The 15,525-nt window shown below is 37.4% G+C and overlaps 1 protein-coding gene across 1 annotated transcript in view; it reads right to left on the bottom strand.

Annotated features, from left to right (window-relative positions):
* The window catches only part of LOC106053634 (GTP-binding protein GEM-like), a 76,452-nt gene that overhangs the window by 54,512 nt on the left and 6,415 nt on the right, over positions 1 to 15,525 (bottom strand). The window contains exon 2 of the mRNA XM_056036843.1: positions 1,228 to 2,479. Coding sequence (XP_055892818.1) covers positions 1,228 to 1,981 — 754 coding nt within the window. The 5' untranslated portion in view covers positions 1,982 to 2,479. The remainder of the gene's footprint in view (positions 1 to 1,227; positions 2,480 to 15,525) is intronic.

Raw genomic sequence — 15,525 nt, 5'->3', positions numbered from 1 at the left:
CTTCTGTGGACTATACTTATGAAAGATACCGAATTGTCTCCAGCCTATGATTATGCCTGTGCTATTTGTGGAAAAATATGTAGGTCAAGGCTGGGACTGCGTAGCCACGGGATATACTGCATTTCTCATTAATCTTCGGACTCGAATACAATCCTTAACTGTATCAATGTAGATTTCCCTTTTTTTTTCAGGTAGTTGTATACAAACTATGTTATTTCCAAAGTGAATTTTTATAATATTGTCAAAATGTTGGATCTTTAATAGGTTGCAGAGAAAATCATATAAAGATTTTGGACAATGTAAACAAAATTACTGTGTTAAACTATATTTTTTCTGAATCTTCAATTACTACATTAATACCGATCTGAATACGACATAAGTCCGAACGACCGTCCAGTGCCCAAATCTCACCAGGCTACCTTCTGTAAGAGGATAAATGTACTATTTCTTGCATTTAAGATATACCACGAAAAATTCCAAGCTATTTTGAATTTCTAGTACTTAAAAATACAAGAGCTGATAAGATTTTTAAAATGTGGATTTTGTTTTTCCAAAATGTGTCTGCAATAAATTGATGTATTGGCTTAAGGTTTACATCGTTTTTCGTTACCAGAGAGCGCCTGCTCGTAGCTCCCTGACAGTGTTTACGACATTGAGTCTATCCAGGTACTACATTCGACAGTTTAGAGTTTACGACATTGAGTCTATCCAGGTACTACATTCGACAGTTTAGAGTTTACGACATTATCGCTGAGTTTGTTTTGTTGAGTGCTGGTTAATATACATTTTATTAACTAGGAAATAAATCTTTCAATGGTAGTTCTGGTGTCTTACTAATCAGACCTTCACTTTATTAAATCTGCCTCTTTATCCTAACATATTACGATTTTCATCTTTATCCCTACAACCACATTAGTTGTGAATCTCTGGATCAGTGGCGTAGCTAGGGTGGGGGGGGGGAGAGGAGGAGGGGGACAATACCTCTGGGCCTTCACTTGAGGAGGGCCCCCTAATGAATGTTCTTAACATAAAAAAATAAATATTACGCAAAATGCAGGGGCCCCCAAAAAGGTCAATACCCCCAGGCCCCCAAACGATGGAAAATTGCTAGCTACGCCCCTGCTCTGGATATTATTTAGATCTATCTCTTGTTATTCTTGACGGAAGATACTTACATTGACACTCTAATAATTGTCAAATGAATTAATTATTTAGATAATTACTTACCTATATTGTCATCACAGCCACCTACATAGTCCGAGGTTAGGAACTGTTTTGACATCAGCGTTTTCCCACAGCCAGCGGCCCCCATCATGATGACCCTATAGTAGGTCGGAATGGGGGGCGCCTCTGGCGTCAGTATGTCATCGTTGTTGTTCATTAAATTTTGCGGGAGTTGCAGCTGCTGCGATCTTGTGGCGTCGGTGATGGCGCTGCCCGTGGACATCAGGCTGTTGGTGCTCTTTATCTTAAAAGAGTCCCCGCGATTGACCACTACTCCTTTGGACGTGGTCTTGAAGGACCGCACTCTCCGCAAGCGGCTTTCTCGAGATTCTTCCGCGTTCGGAACGGCTAAAAAATGTTCGGTGACGTTCGGCATAGATCGTCGCCTGGGACCGCAATTTTCGGAGGCGAGGATCGGGTGATCTCCGTTGGAAGACGCTAGTTTATTTACGTTGTTATTGCTGTTGGCGGCACTGCCTCTGCCACTGGAAGTGCTGCGATCGGGGTTGGCAGCGGAGCGTCGGGACGTAGCCACAGATGGAGGGCGCTCACCCCGAAACGATGGATTTCTGGAAGCGTTGTTTGACCCAGAGGGTAGAGCAGAGTTAGGACCAGGGGTGTTGGATCTGGAACCGTTGCTGTTTTCTGATTCCGTACTGTTCACCCTGGACCGCCTGACCACAGGTCGGTTACCTCTTGGACTTCTCCGGCTAACCGTGCTAGGAGGCGGGGACGCCTCGTGAATTTCCAAGACCATTTCCTGGTCTTCTTCACAGGTCTTAAATATTCCGGAGTCGTCCAGAAACTCTTTAGGAATTCCGATCTCCAGTGTGATGTTGTAGGTTATTTCCCTTTTAGTCGGTTAACTCCCTTTTTTTTTATTTTTAAGAACTAAAACTCTTGAAGAACAAAAAAAAAAAGGCAAAATTAACCCGAAGCTACATATACGTGTGAAAATCGTTCATTGAAGTAAATACAATATTTGAAAAGTGCAATTCATGTATCCACTAGTTCAGAAGTTTCTGGTAACATCTTGACTCCAACAAGATGAATAACAAAAAAAAAAAAACAGTTTTAAATAAATAGCTCGTAAAATATATTTAATCCAGCCAGTAATCCATTTATTTCGTCAGTCAATTAGACATCATAGTGCACCAGATGAGTGAATCAGGTGAGTGAATCAGGTGAGTGAATCAGGTGAGTGAATCAGGTGAGTGAATCAGGTGAGTGAATCAGGTGAGTAAATCAGGTGAGTCTGGAGGGAACAAAATAACATTTTTACAATTAAAAAATAAATAGTTATAACAAGAATTTAAAGCAAAACGTACAAATTGTGTCAAATACTGGCTATTAGAGACTTGCATCTATGTCATATATATACAAATAGCTGGCTCTTTGGTGTTTCTGTTGTAAAAACTGAGGAACAGATAACATCGCTGGCAGAAGAAAAGCGCCAGAGAAGAATAGCATGGCCAATGGATCTAGCCCCAGCGGGAATAACCTGCACAGTGTGCATTCTGGGCTCACATAGGTCTTACCAGCCAGTTGAGGAAGCAGGAAACCCCAGTGCAAAGCCCTCAGCCGTCAGCCCCCTGGATGACAAAAGTGGTCATATATATTGTAAAAAAAGTAGATGTCGATAAATGTTTATATGGATATCTGTGGATGATAATCTAATATGGCGTCCTTGGTGTTGTTTAGTTCGTTTAGCTATTTCAACATCTCGCGTCGATATGAAATGCATGATCTAGACTACACCAAGGTTATCCTCTATTCATGACATCATCTGGAATTGCATGGGGAGGTTTGCAGACTCCTTCAAAACGCGATGCCCTTTTCCTTGCGATATATTGCTTTCTGCGAGTCTAAAATAAGATGGTCAGTTATGTCCAGGATGTCACGTCTGTATGTTTCCCTTAGTAGTCGTCACTGTATACCTTATAACTTATCATGCAGGCTTTTTTTTAAAGATCATTTAAAGGTACACAAGTATACTGCGACAAAGATACAAATATACTTCGACACAGATACAAATACACCGCGACATAGACACACATAAACTGCGACACAGATATGGATGTACCGCGACACAGATACAAATATACTGCGACACTGATATAGATATAACGCAACACAGACACAAAACTACTGCGACACTGATATAGATATAACGCGACACAGATGAAAATATACTGCGACACAGATATGGATATACCGCGACACAGATGCAAATATACCGCGACACAGATACTATCATGTAAAAAATTCTTTCAAAATAGCAGAAAAAAGCAACTCATAGACATACCAACCAATGCTAAACACAATCGCCAAAATACTTCCGCTACAGAAAGTAGTTCGTCGCCTCGTCCCATCCAGGGGAAATAAACCTAGAAATGATATGACTGGCGTGTGCGGTCTAAATTTAATTAAGGGGAAGGAATTCTGAGAGAAAAAAAAATAGGACAGTTGAAATGGAAGGCAGGCAATGAGATTGATGGAGCTGACTTCATCATTTATCGCTACCCATCTCTCACTTCAACCCACTAAACACATTTTCTTTTTCAAAATTGTCTTTTTAAAAAGTATTTTCTCTGATTAAACGTCACAATGTTTTATAAATTATTTTTCGTGACAACAGAGACCTGTATAGTGATGTATAGTGTGAATACAATTTTCATAGAGTCGAAATGTAGATAACAATCTGCTCATCCACAGATAATGCCACATAGGTCCAACAGACTAAGGGAACGGTGAAGGTGAAACATTTGTGTATAAAACTATTCATTTGGTTGAAACTAGTTCGTCAAATGAAACATGTCCATCAGTCGCAAACTAAATCACAGAAGAAGAATGACATATATGCACATGAAGCTTAACGGGACTTAAATGAACATCATAGAGAATTTAACAGCTCCACTGGTAAGACTTGAAAAGAACTAATCGAACATAATAAACAAAAAGTGAAGTTCCCCTTTCAGACCCTCCGATCTATCGGGCAGAGGAAGTTAAGTCCACCTGTTTCTTCGGCCAACGGTCAACGAGCAGGGTGTCATGTGGCCAGCACAACGACCAACCATTTTTACTTTTTTCCCCCAACTTAAGTCAGGTAACCATTTGAATTGGTTGGACTCTGGGGCTCCCTGAAAATCCTGAAAATTCAAAATCCTAGTCTTCACCGAGATTCGAACCCAGGATCCCAGGTTCGGGAGCCTAGCCATTAACCACCTAGACACCGCGCCCTGTTATCGAACAATTAATGGATTATATAGATATTGAAAAAAAGCTTTACGAAACTTTTAATAGAACGTGTGGATGATTTGCATAAATTACTTGGATAAGGGAGAGAGAATCGAGTTCAAATCTTGATGCAGTTTAGGACGTTTGAAACGGGATTAGACTCAAGCTGAAATGCGTTGGCTTAGCGCGAAAAGGACCGTGGAAACATTCTCTCGGAGTTCCAATAACGAGATTCTACCAATGTGCACTAGAATTGCTATAGTTCAAAAAACGAGCTTTACGAAAGTAATGGGAAAAAAAGAGAGAAATCTTAAACATATTTATAGCGCTTTAGATTCTTCAAAAATGTTGTCTGTTTAAAGCAGTGATTCCCAAAGTGGTCTATATAGACCCCTAGGGGTCTACGAAGACTTCCAAGGGGTCTACGAAAGTGAAAAAGTAAATCGGGGGTCCATGAGATGTCCATGGGGGTCTATGACTTAAATTTTCATTTTTTCAAACACTTATAAATGATTTATACCATAGTTATAAATATTAATCTACTCAATCAAAAGTAAAATAGTATGATTTAATTTCAATACTAATCTAAATAGTTAATTTTGTTTACATGTAACTAATATTTAACAAAAAGAAATCTTGATTTTAAAGCGTTGATTATTTATTTCCTTGTTAAATAAGCGATTGTGTATAATAAGAGCCTTTTTATGATCATATGAAACCAATTACCTATAGCCAAATACGGAAACAAACTATAGATAAAACATTGATTTTAACAGCCCTTCAAGTAGTTTTAAAAACTGTTTTACACAAACCTTTATCGGATATTATGAAACGAATTTGTTTTAGTAACACTACAGTTCAAGGGCACATCGGTGGGATGAGCATTAAAGCTGCAAACCACCTAATGGTCTTCAGCTCCATATCTTTTCCCCAGGGCTGATCCACGAAACCTTTCCCATGTTTGGGCATATAGCTGCAAAGCAGCAGAGATTTGTATTCTATTTTCCTTCGGCTAGGTGGGCTGCAAGCCAAGGCTAATGAGTCCCTCCTGCCCGAAGCTTACTGGTTAAGGCTCCAGTAACTCACATTTACCCCTTCTCCTGTTAGTGAAAACAGTTCCGCACGCCCAATATTTGAGCCAAACGTGAAAGATCAACAAATACACGAGAAACTCTTTGCGAAAACTTTTACAATAATACATAAGGCAAATTAGTAAATTAATATTATATGTTTGAAGGACTACTTCATAGAACAACAGATTCCTATATGAAACAATATCCGTAAAAACGGATGATGAACATACAAAAAAAAATAAAAAATTTCCAATGTGCATGGTGATTCCAGCAATACATATTAATTGTTATTTTAATAGGTTTAAATTTGAATTATATCTGTAAAAAAAGATAGATCTCTCTATCTTATGATGTAGCTTTACATTACTTTTTCACTTTTTGACTCACTGCAGTTAGAAATTAGTTAAAAAATTAGTTTATGAATGTGCTAAAATGCAATATAAATTTAGCAGGGGGTCTACCGAAAACCAGAAAACATGGCAAGGGGTCTAGGAGAAAAAAAGTTTGGGAACCACTGGTTTAAAGAATCGACTCGTTTTACTCATGTTCAAATCCACTGAATAAATCAGTCTCTCTAAATGCAGTTGAACACTGAAGAAGCCCTGACTTGCCCTGAATTGTGCAGACACACAACCTAACCCTGAAGTCTCAATATGTCTCTTGTATAAATTGCCTCACGTACCGTCGCCATTCCCCCCCCCCCCCAGACCGCGGGGAGTGGATTTTTTTTAGGAAGGATAAGGTTGAAGCAGATGAACTCTCGCGATAAGGTCTTGCGTCACTCGAGACTCGGCGCGTCCTTGTCGGAGCAAGTCCCAGAAAGAGCAGCCACCAGGGAGATGAACTGAGACCAGCTTTATCGAGCTAATCTCATTTCTGCCTAACCTAGGGTCCACGGCACTTATACATCTAAATGAAAAATCTCCCCCTTACCTCACATTGCCTATGACAGACCCAGTAGCGAACGAAACAATATGAAGGGGAGATGATTCATAACACAAACGAGCTAGACGCCAAATAAACTCCCCTTCTTGTCTTGATTAATATTATTCAAAATAAGAAGAAAAAAAATGCATGAGATTGAAAACAGAAAGAAAAGAAAAAAGTGTCAAGGGAGTAAAAATAAAAATACAATAATTAAACGAAAATATGAATCGAGAGAGTTGATAGACATAGAGGGGAACAGAAGAAATAAATAATTAGATTTGTTTAAATTATATTGATATAGATAAAACCAATAAAAAAAATAAAAAATTGAACATAAGAGAAAGAGAGAGAAAGAAACAGACAGAGGTAGTCATCTACACAGATAAAGATAGACTGACAGAAAGAAAGAAAGAGATAGACAGACAGAAAGAAATAGACAGAGAAAAAGAGAGATACCAAACGAAAGAGACACAGTGAGAGCTGAAGCCGGATAGGTAAATAAAAAGCAGTGAGCTAAAGAGAGAAACAGAGAGCTCTGAAAAGAGATAAGAGTTTAAGAGAGAAATAAACTACTAAAAGAAAACAAAAACACCAACTATCTTTGAGGGTCAATTAAAAGTGTGCTTGCTTTGTTGGAGACAATTTTTGGTTGATATAGAGAAAAAAAAGACAAATAGAGCCTTTCAAGTATTACAATATGCCTTGCTGAGATCAATATAGGTCAGTGATTGCATTTATAATTTTGTTTGTTATATATGTGTATGGTGGGGTTGTGACACTATAATATACCCGTGCAACATTGGTCTATGTGTGGGAGCGTTACAATCCTGGTTGTTCCAATTCCAGTCAAAAGTCTATGTGGGAGAACATTACTATAAGCAGGTTGCAAAAAAAAAAAAAAGGTAGGGTCCATAGAGAAAGAAACAAAGAGAGCAGAAAAGGAAGAAAAGGAGAGAGAAGAAGAGAGAGGGAGTGAGAGAGATAAAGAGATTAAATATAAAAAAAAAAGAAAGAAAGAAAAAGAGAGAGAAGAAAGTGTGATGATTTCTGTTTTTCCTAGGTGCCAAATTTGTTGATGATGTTTTATTTATTATTGGGCTTCAATATATATTGATTATATTTCTTATGTATATATAATATATATAAAAATATATAATATACAACAGAATCGCTTGCCAGAGAAATATAAAATGACAAAAATACACCGGAGAAACTTTTACACTTTTTTATCTTTCTCCTAAGGCACTCCATCAATACGTTGATTGAAAGAATTCATACTACAGCACAACTTGAAATGTATTCTTACACGAACGAGAAAGTCATCACTACACATAAATTCAAATAATTCATACTACAGCACTACTTGAAATGTATTCTTACACGAACGAGAAAGTCATCACTACACATAAATTCAAATAATTCATACTACAGCACAACTTCAAATGTATTCTTACACGAACGAGAAAGTCATCACTACACATAAATTCAAATAATTCATACTACAGCACTACTTGAAATGTATTCTTACACGGACGAGGAAGTCATCACTACACATAAATTCAAATAATTCATACTACAGCACTACTTGAAATGTATTCTTACACGGACGAGGAAGTCATCACTACACATAAATTCAAATAATTCATACTACAGCACTACTTGAAATGTATTCTTACACGGACGAGGAAGTCATCACTACACATAAATTCAAATAATTCATACTACAGCACAACTTGAAATGTATTCTTACACGAACGAGAAAGTCATCACTACACATAAATTCAAATAATTCATACTACAGCACTACTTGAAATGTATTCTTACACGAACGAGAAAGTCATTACTACACATAAATTCAAATAATTCATACTACAGCACTACTTGAAATGTATTCTTACACGAACGAGAAAGTCATCACTACACATAAATTCAAATAATTCATACTACAGCACTACTTGAAATGTATTCTTACACGAACAAGGAAGTCATCACTTCACAACGTAATAGGCGCTTCAATGTATTGACACCACAGAACGCCTGTCTATAGTCTTGACTTACACTTTACTTAATTAACTCTTTCTCTCCGTAATTATTTACCACATTCTGGTGGAATCAACGTTGGTATCGTAAGTTAGGAGAGAAAGAGTTAACTTCAAATAACTTAAGTTTTTAAAACGGATGGACCCACTACAGCTCAAAGACTTCACAGCCTCAAGAAACCACTACAACTACAGGAACTCATTACAACCCAAAGAATTACGACTTTCACTGTACCCCCCCCCCCAATTTATACATTTTTAAATCGACTTTTCTAGAATCCTGGAAACTTCTGTTACAAATATTTTTCTTAGCTATCACCTTAATAGACTGACGTCTGCTACTTTTTTTTTTCTTGACCTTTATCGCTGATTGGTTAATTTTAAATGAACACTACGACTTCTGTGAACTTGTTTTGACCTAACCCTCGTTTCTAGAAAGAAGTACAATGAGGTCACAGTATCGATTCGTGACAGATAGTTTCAATGCATTACGATGTGATTAGGGTGCTAACAAAAAAAAGGGGGGGGGGATCCAGAGAAAAAGAGAGAGAGAGAGAGAGATAAGAAGAGTGCAAGAAAAGAGCATGGAGAGAGAAGAAGGGGAGAGAGACAAGGAAAATGAGAGAGAGAGAGAGAGAAAACGTGGCGTTCAATTCAATAGCTACTAGAATTCATAAGTTTATACGTATGTTTGAGGGGGCTGTTAAAATGTAGACTGTTTTCTTGGAAGGGCAAACAATTTAAAAAAAATAAAATAAATTAGAGTGAAAGTTCCAGACCCAAAAATGTATTTATATACACATATATATATATCCCGGTAACAAATCAACGGTGTGCAAAGCTGATATAAACAAGTGTCACTCTGTAAAAAGTTGTTTCATTTTTAAAAAAATGAAAAAAAAATTTTTTTTTTTCAAAGGTTTTCGATACCCCAGAGAACTGAAACAGGCGCTGGTGGCTAGACTCGTTGAGAAGACTGACTAAATTAAGCACCCCTCCAGACACTACATTTATTTAAGAAGCGCTTGACATCTGGCTGACCTTATCTCTTGCTGGCCTTGTCTCTTGCTGACCTGGTCTCTGGCTGACGTTCGAGTGGAGCACTTAAAAGTTCTAACCTCTAGCAGGATTTGCATAAGTGAATTACATAAAATGTGGATGTAACAAAAAAATATCCCTACTGACTAAACTCTCTAGACCAGATCATTTTAAATCTTATTAATTAATTATAAATCTATACTAAAATTCATTTAACAATATTTGGAGACAAATTTTTTTTTCCTAATTTTTAATCAATTCTTGAAAACTTGATTTAAAATATGATCTTCTGATTTCAAGTTTGGGCCCAAGTGGGGACGTTTTAGTTTTAGAAGTTGCCCCATTCCTCAAAAAAAAAAAAAAAAAGCTTTAAGGACACCCTTAACGTCCCCCACGCCCCCTCTTCCTGGCGGCGGGCCTAATCTGAGTGTCAGGATGTATGCACTGTCGTGTGGTATCTACTTCGGGCTGTCGTCTCGATAGTCTAAACTTCGTAAACTGCCCGCTACAATATCCTGTAGTCCTTCACAATGTCTGGACTAGTACAAAATGATCTTTATTCCCTAAAGGAACGCTCAATGATTGTAGAAAAGAAGAAGAAAATATTTTTTTTAAAAATACTTAAAAACAACAAGAAACCAAGATTATATTCAGAATAGTTGTATCTAGAGAGACGGTGACCAAGAAAGCTATAGAAAGTGAGAAAACTTGGGCCTCGAATCTTGAAGAAAAGCGTGCCACACGGAAAATGACCGGCTCCTTTACCACCAAAGCGAAAGCCACCTTGACCTGCAATATATGTGGACGGGAGTGTCTCTCCAAAATAGGGCTCCACAGCCATATGAAAAAGTGTTCGAGATAAACCATAGTCATTTCACGACTGAAGGAGGCCAATGATCAATTAGGTGTAGATCAGTATGTAATTTGATTTGTGATAGATCTAGACTAACAATAAACAAGCGTTTATAAAAATATTAAAAGATGGGGCTGGAACGACCTGAATTCAAACTCATGGCTCAAGCCTCCTCAAGACGACATTGTAGCCACTCTGCTAATGAAGTTCTTATGAACAAGAAATATTGTATAGTTATATATTGCTTCTTGAGTCTCCTTCTATATCATGTTGTGCTCACTAAGACTAAGACGTCGACCTATAAAGGGGACTAATTCATCATATACTACTACTTCAGTCAAGTACAATTTCTTTCCCTTGTTCCAGATACCAAAACAAAATAATGAATTACAAATAGCTAATTAACTAATTGGTTTATTTTTTTATTTTTTTGTGGGTTTCAATGGTGTCTGGTAAGAGAAATAATAGTGCACACTTTCAGCTTGATCCCAATTTGGGTGTCGACGAAATTAAGTGTGCAATTATTTTTTTTTTACCAAATAGACAGACAGACAGACAGTGAAGTTGATATAAGATTTGTAAAAAGTTACATCAATCATTTAATCTCAGTAAAATAAAAACTTGACAAGACATCGGTTCAATAAAGAGGTAAATCCAAGTCTACGAAACAAATAAAAACAATGATCTCCTTCAGTATCACTCACTAAAATAAACACTCTATCTATCTCATACACTTCTGAGTGTTTAAAATACTAACACATATGCAGACTACTTTACACACACACACACACACACACACACAACATTTTCATCCATAGCAAAGATTAAAACAAAAAAAAGACGCAATAAATTTTCACTGGTAATGTTCATTTCAGCTCAGATTTTAAAAAAAAAGTAAATCTGTAGCACTCACACTCACACACATAAATGTAAACAACCTCACACACACTGCACACACACGCGCGCTTTCTAAAGTCGTGCGCGCGCACGTCAGTTTTGGTTTTTCAACAAGATAACGCCTGAAAGAAAAGACAACACACACACACACAGAGAAAAGACAACACGCACACACACACACAGAGAAAAGAGAGACCTTGTTTATAGTATTGGCTAAGAGGAGGAGTGTCTTTTCAAGTTCGTTGGGTATATTGTAAACAATGTAGGATCAATTCAACGTCAGTGCATCAACAACTTAGAGCCACCCAGTGCATAATACTCTTTTGAAAAAATTTTTTAAAAAAATGTGAAAAATAATATTTGATTGAATGTAGCAAAATTACAAAGAGAGTTTGTGTAAAAACACAAACTCAAAAGCGGCCCCCAAAGAGGTTCCAACAGGCAGGTAAAAATAAAAAGTTCTAATGCACGAATATGAAAATTAACTATAAGCCTACTTGCGTCCATACATAATATAGGTATGCGGGTCGAAAGTGCTGCCAATATGATTGTATTGATAGGCAGACGGTAGCATACCCCAAAGAATGAAGGTATTACTAATGTTTTGTTATTATTATTTTGTTGTTATAGAGATATTGTTTAGTAAGAGCCAGGCTTAACGGATTTAATTAAATGATCATCTGGTTGTTAAATAGGCTACATGCTAATTAGTCATTTAGGGCCTAAGAGGGAATAGTCTATCTCTGGTCAAGTGTCTAAAGGGACTATGGCTACTTTAAAAGAATCTGATCATAAATTGCTCAATACATTTATATTTTTTTATGATCTAATAGTTTAACCCACACTTGCTATTTTGTCTCATAGAGTCTGCTAATAAACAAAAATTAAACAAAATAATCTGAACTTTGCTAAAAGCCATTTCCACTGCTATGGAGGAGCTTGGCCAGCAAGAGGCTCCCATGGCCTCCATTTAAGCGTTTTATGTGCTAAGATCTTTTGTGACTGTCAATATTTCCATATTGTCAGTACACATAATACATTGCTATTAATTCTTGTTTTAAAAAAAGTTTGAATTATATGCATAACAAAATTGAAATGTACGCTGAGCTTACTAAAGACATTCTTTCTATTTCAATACAAAATTAAACATGTTTAATAATTGTTAGTATTTTGTATACGAGAACATAAATAATATGGCAACATAGATAATTTGTAAAACATTATCATGGGGCAAATAACGTTATCATGATGTTATTAAGATTTTTTTTTTTTTTTTTTTGTAAAAGTTACTTCTCATTTCTCATGCTTATTATAGCACGTAATCTTACATTTAGTGTGATTTTTTATATTAAATACAAAATTATTTCTAAAAAAAAATGGTGTATTTTTACGAAAACAAAAATTTAATTTTCAAACAAAAAGTAGCCGTGGGCACCAGAACTTTGCAAGCTGCTAAATATTATGAAATCAGATTTTCAACATCTTTTTTTTTCTTAGATTCCTAAACGTAATGATAGGGGCGTAGTGAGGGTGGTGGGGAGAGCATGGGGAGCGCACCTGACCCATGGCGCCACTCATAGAGAGCGCGAATAGATCTCAAAGACCAACAAGATTTTATCTAAAAAAATGTTAATTGTAACTAATTTCATTCATATCATAATCATCTTTAAGGAGTTTTTTTTTAAAAAAAGATTCAATCATACAGATTATTAGTTAGTTGATTTAGCCTTTGTAAAAAAAAATTGTTTTAAGCTTAATATTTCGAAATTTAGTTTCCCAATCCAAAGTAATCTATTTCCCATTTCTACTGTCTTCTCTTTGGAGATTTTACAAAATTATACTTCTACCAAATATCTCGCTGACATTAAAACACAAATAACCATCTAATACTTTTACTAGTTACTGATTCTAAGTGTATTAACACTATTTGTAATAAGGTGTATTTAGGGAGGCGTTGTGGTTGAGTGGTAAACCGCTTGGCTTCCTAACCTGGGTTTCCGGGTTCAAATCTTGGTGAAGACTGGGATTTTATTTCGGGATCTTTAGGACTCCACTTAATCCACCCAGCTCTAATGGGTACCTGGCATTAGTTGGAGAAAAGTAAAGGTGATTGGTCGTTGTGCTGGCCACATGACAAGCTCTTCAACCGCAGGCCACAGAAACATCTGCACTATAAATTACAAGATCCGAAAGGGGAAAACTTTACTTTATAAAAGTGTATGAAGTTAAATAATGGATACCTGACATTATGCTGGCCACATGAAACATTCTTTAATCGTAGGCCACAAAAACATTTCCCCTATAAATTTCAAAGTTTGAAATGAGAACTTTACTTTCTAAAAGTGTAGTAAGCTTTTAAAAAAAATAGTCCCTCACGTACACACACACACACACACATGCCTTTAAGTCGTAAGTACTGGGAGGATAGTGTAGTTGGATGAAGCCGGGTCGAGTAGGGATCAAAGGATGAGGGGCAGGTGTGGTCTCCCAGGGTCATTAGTTACATCGCCGATGAAAACATCTTAGTTTGTAACATATGTTTCTAGTGTTTGTGTGTGAGAGCCCGAGCCTGCGTGTGTGCGTGTACAGGGTAAATGAGTTAAGGAGATCTTGTGGAATGCTATTGATCAGATAAAGAAAGGTGTCTAGCCTGCAAAATAGTCTAGTACACTTCTAAATAGTCTGGTAGCCTACTTAGCAGTTAAACGTAAATTTTCGCGTTCAGACCTTGCATTTATAGGGCAGATGATGTAAAGGTCATCTCTTTCTTTGGACAAAGGTTAACGAGAAGGGTGTCATGTGGCCAGCACAATGACCAAATGCTTTTACTTTCCCCAACTAATGCCAGGTACCCATTAGAGTTGGGTGTACTCAGGTATTCACCGAGGTTCGAACACAGGAATCCAGTTTCGGAAGCCAAGCGCTGAACCACTCAGCCACAGCCATTCACATGATAGTCTAGTATAGTCTACATTTAGCCTACGTGTATATTTCTGTGAAAAAAATAGTTATGCCATGTGACTAGGTCCATTTTTTCCTGATTTATAAAATATTACTATGTAAATAGTTTTCGATCTACAATAAAAACAAATGAAAATTTTTAATTTTTCCTGAGGGTTAAAATGAAAAAAAAAAGCCAAAAGTCAAAAGTAAATGTCTTAAATACCGTCCGTGGACCCGTGTCGCGGTGTTACAACCTACAGTCCGTGGACCATATCTTATTCATGTCTCGGTGTTACAACCTACAGTCTGTGGACCATATCTGACCCGTGTCGCGGTGTTACAACCTACAGTCCGTGGACCATATCTGACCCGTGTCGCGGTGTTACAACCTACAGTCTGTGGACCATATCTGACCCGTGTCGCGGTGTTACAAACTACAGTCCGTGGACCCGTGTCGCGGTGTTACAACCTACAGTCCGTGGACCATATCTCATTCATGTCGCGGTGTTACAACCTACAGTCCGTGGACCATATCTGACCCGTGTCGCGGTGTTACAAACTACAGTCCGTGGACCATATCTCATTCATGTCGCGGTGTTACAACCTACAGTCCGTGGACCATATCTGACCCGTGTCGCGGTGTTACAAACTACAGTCCGTGGACCATATCTGAACTGTGTCGCGATGTTACAACCTACAGTCTTTGGACGATATCCCATTCATGTTGCGGTGCTACAACCTACAGTCCGTGGACCATATCTCATTCATGTCGCGGTGTTACAACCTATAGTTCGTGGAACATATCTAATTCATGTCGCGGTGTTACAACCTATAGTTCGTGGAATATATCTAATTCATGTCGCGGTGTTACAACCTACTGTCCATGGACCTTATCTGACCCGTGTCGCGGTGTTACAAAGTACATTACAACGTCTGCAACGGCGGATCGGTTTCAAGAGTTTCCACCAGAACTGTCTGCAATATATCCGGTGACTCTTGTGTTGAATATTTATTCTCCCCCAGGAACGTAACATTTTGTTGTTATGCTCTATAGCTGCTGTAGTCGTAGGTAATCGATGCCGTCACGTGGCCGGAACGATTAACAATGTTGTGCATAAGAATAATACTTGTACATACAGGTAGTGACGTAGATCTTCTTGCTCTGAGGAAACACCTGCTACAATTGACCGTAAAAATCATAACAAAAGACATAAAAGCGTTAGCGGTTATGAACCTTTTTTTATGTTGTCTTTTGGTTACAAGAAACTATAAATGTTAGAATTATCTACAAAGA

Source organism: Biomphalaria glabrata, chromosome 7, assembly GCF_947242115.1.
Source record: "Biomphalaria glabrata chromosome 7, xgBioGlab47.1, whole genome shotgun sequence".
Classification (NCBI taxonomy): domain Eukaryota; kingdom Metazoa; phylum Mollusca; class Gastropoda; family Planorbidae; genus Biomphalaria; species Biomphalaria glabrata.
Note: the sequence above shows the minus strand (reverse complement) of the source record. Positions and strands in the feature narration are given on the sequence as shown.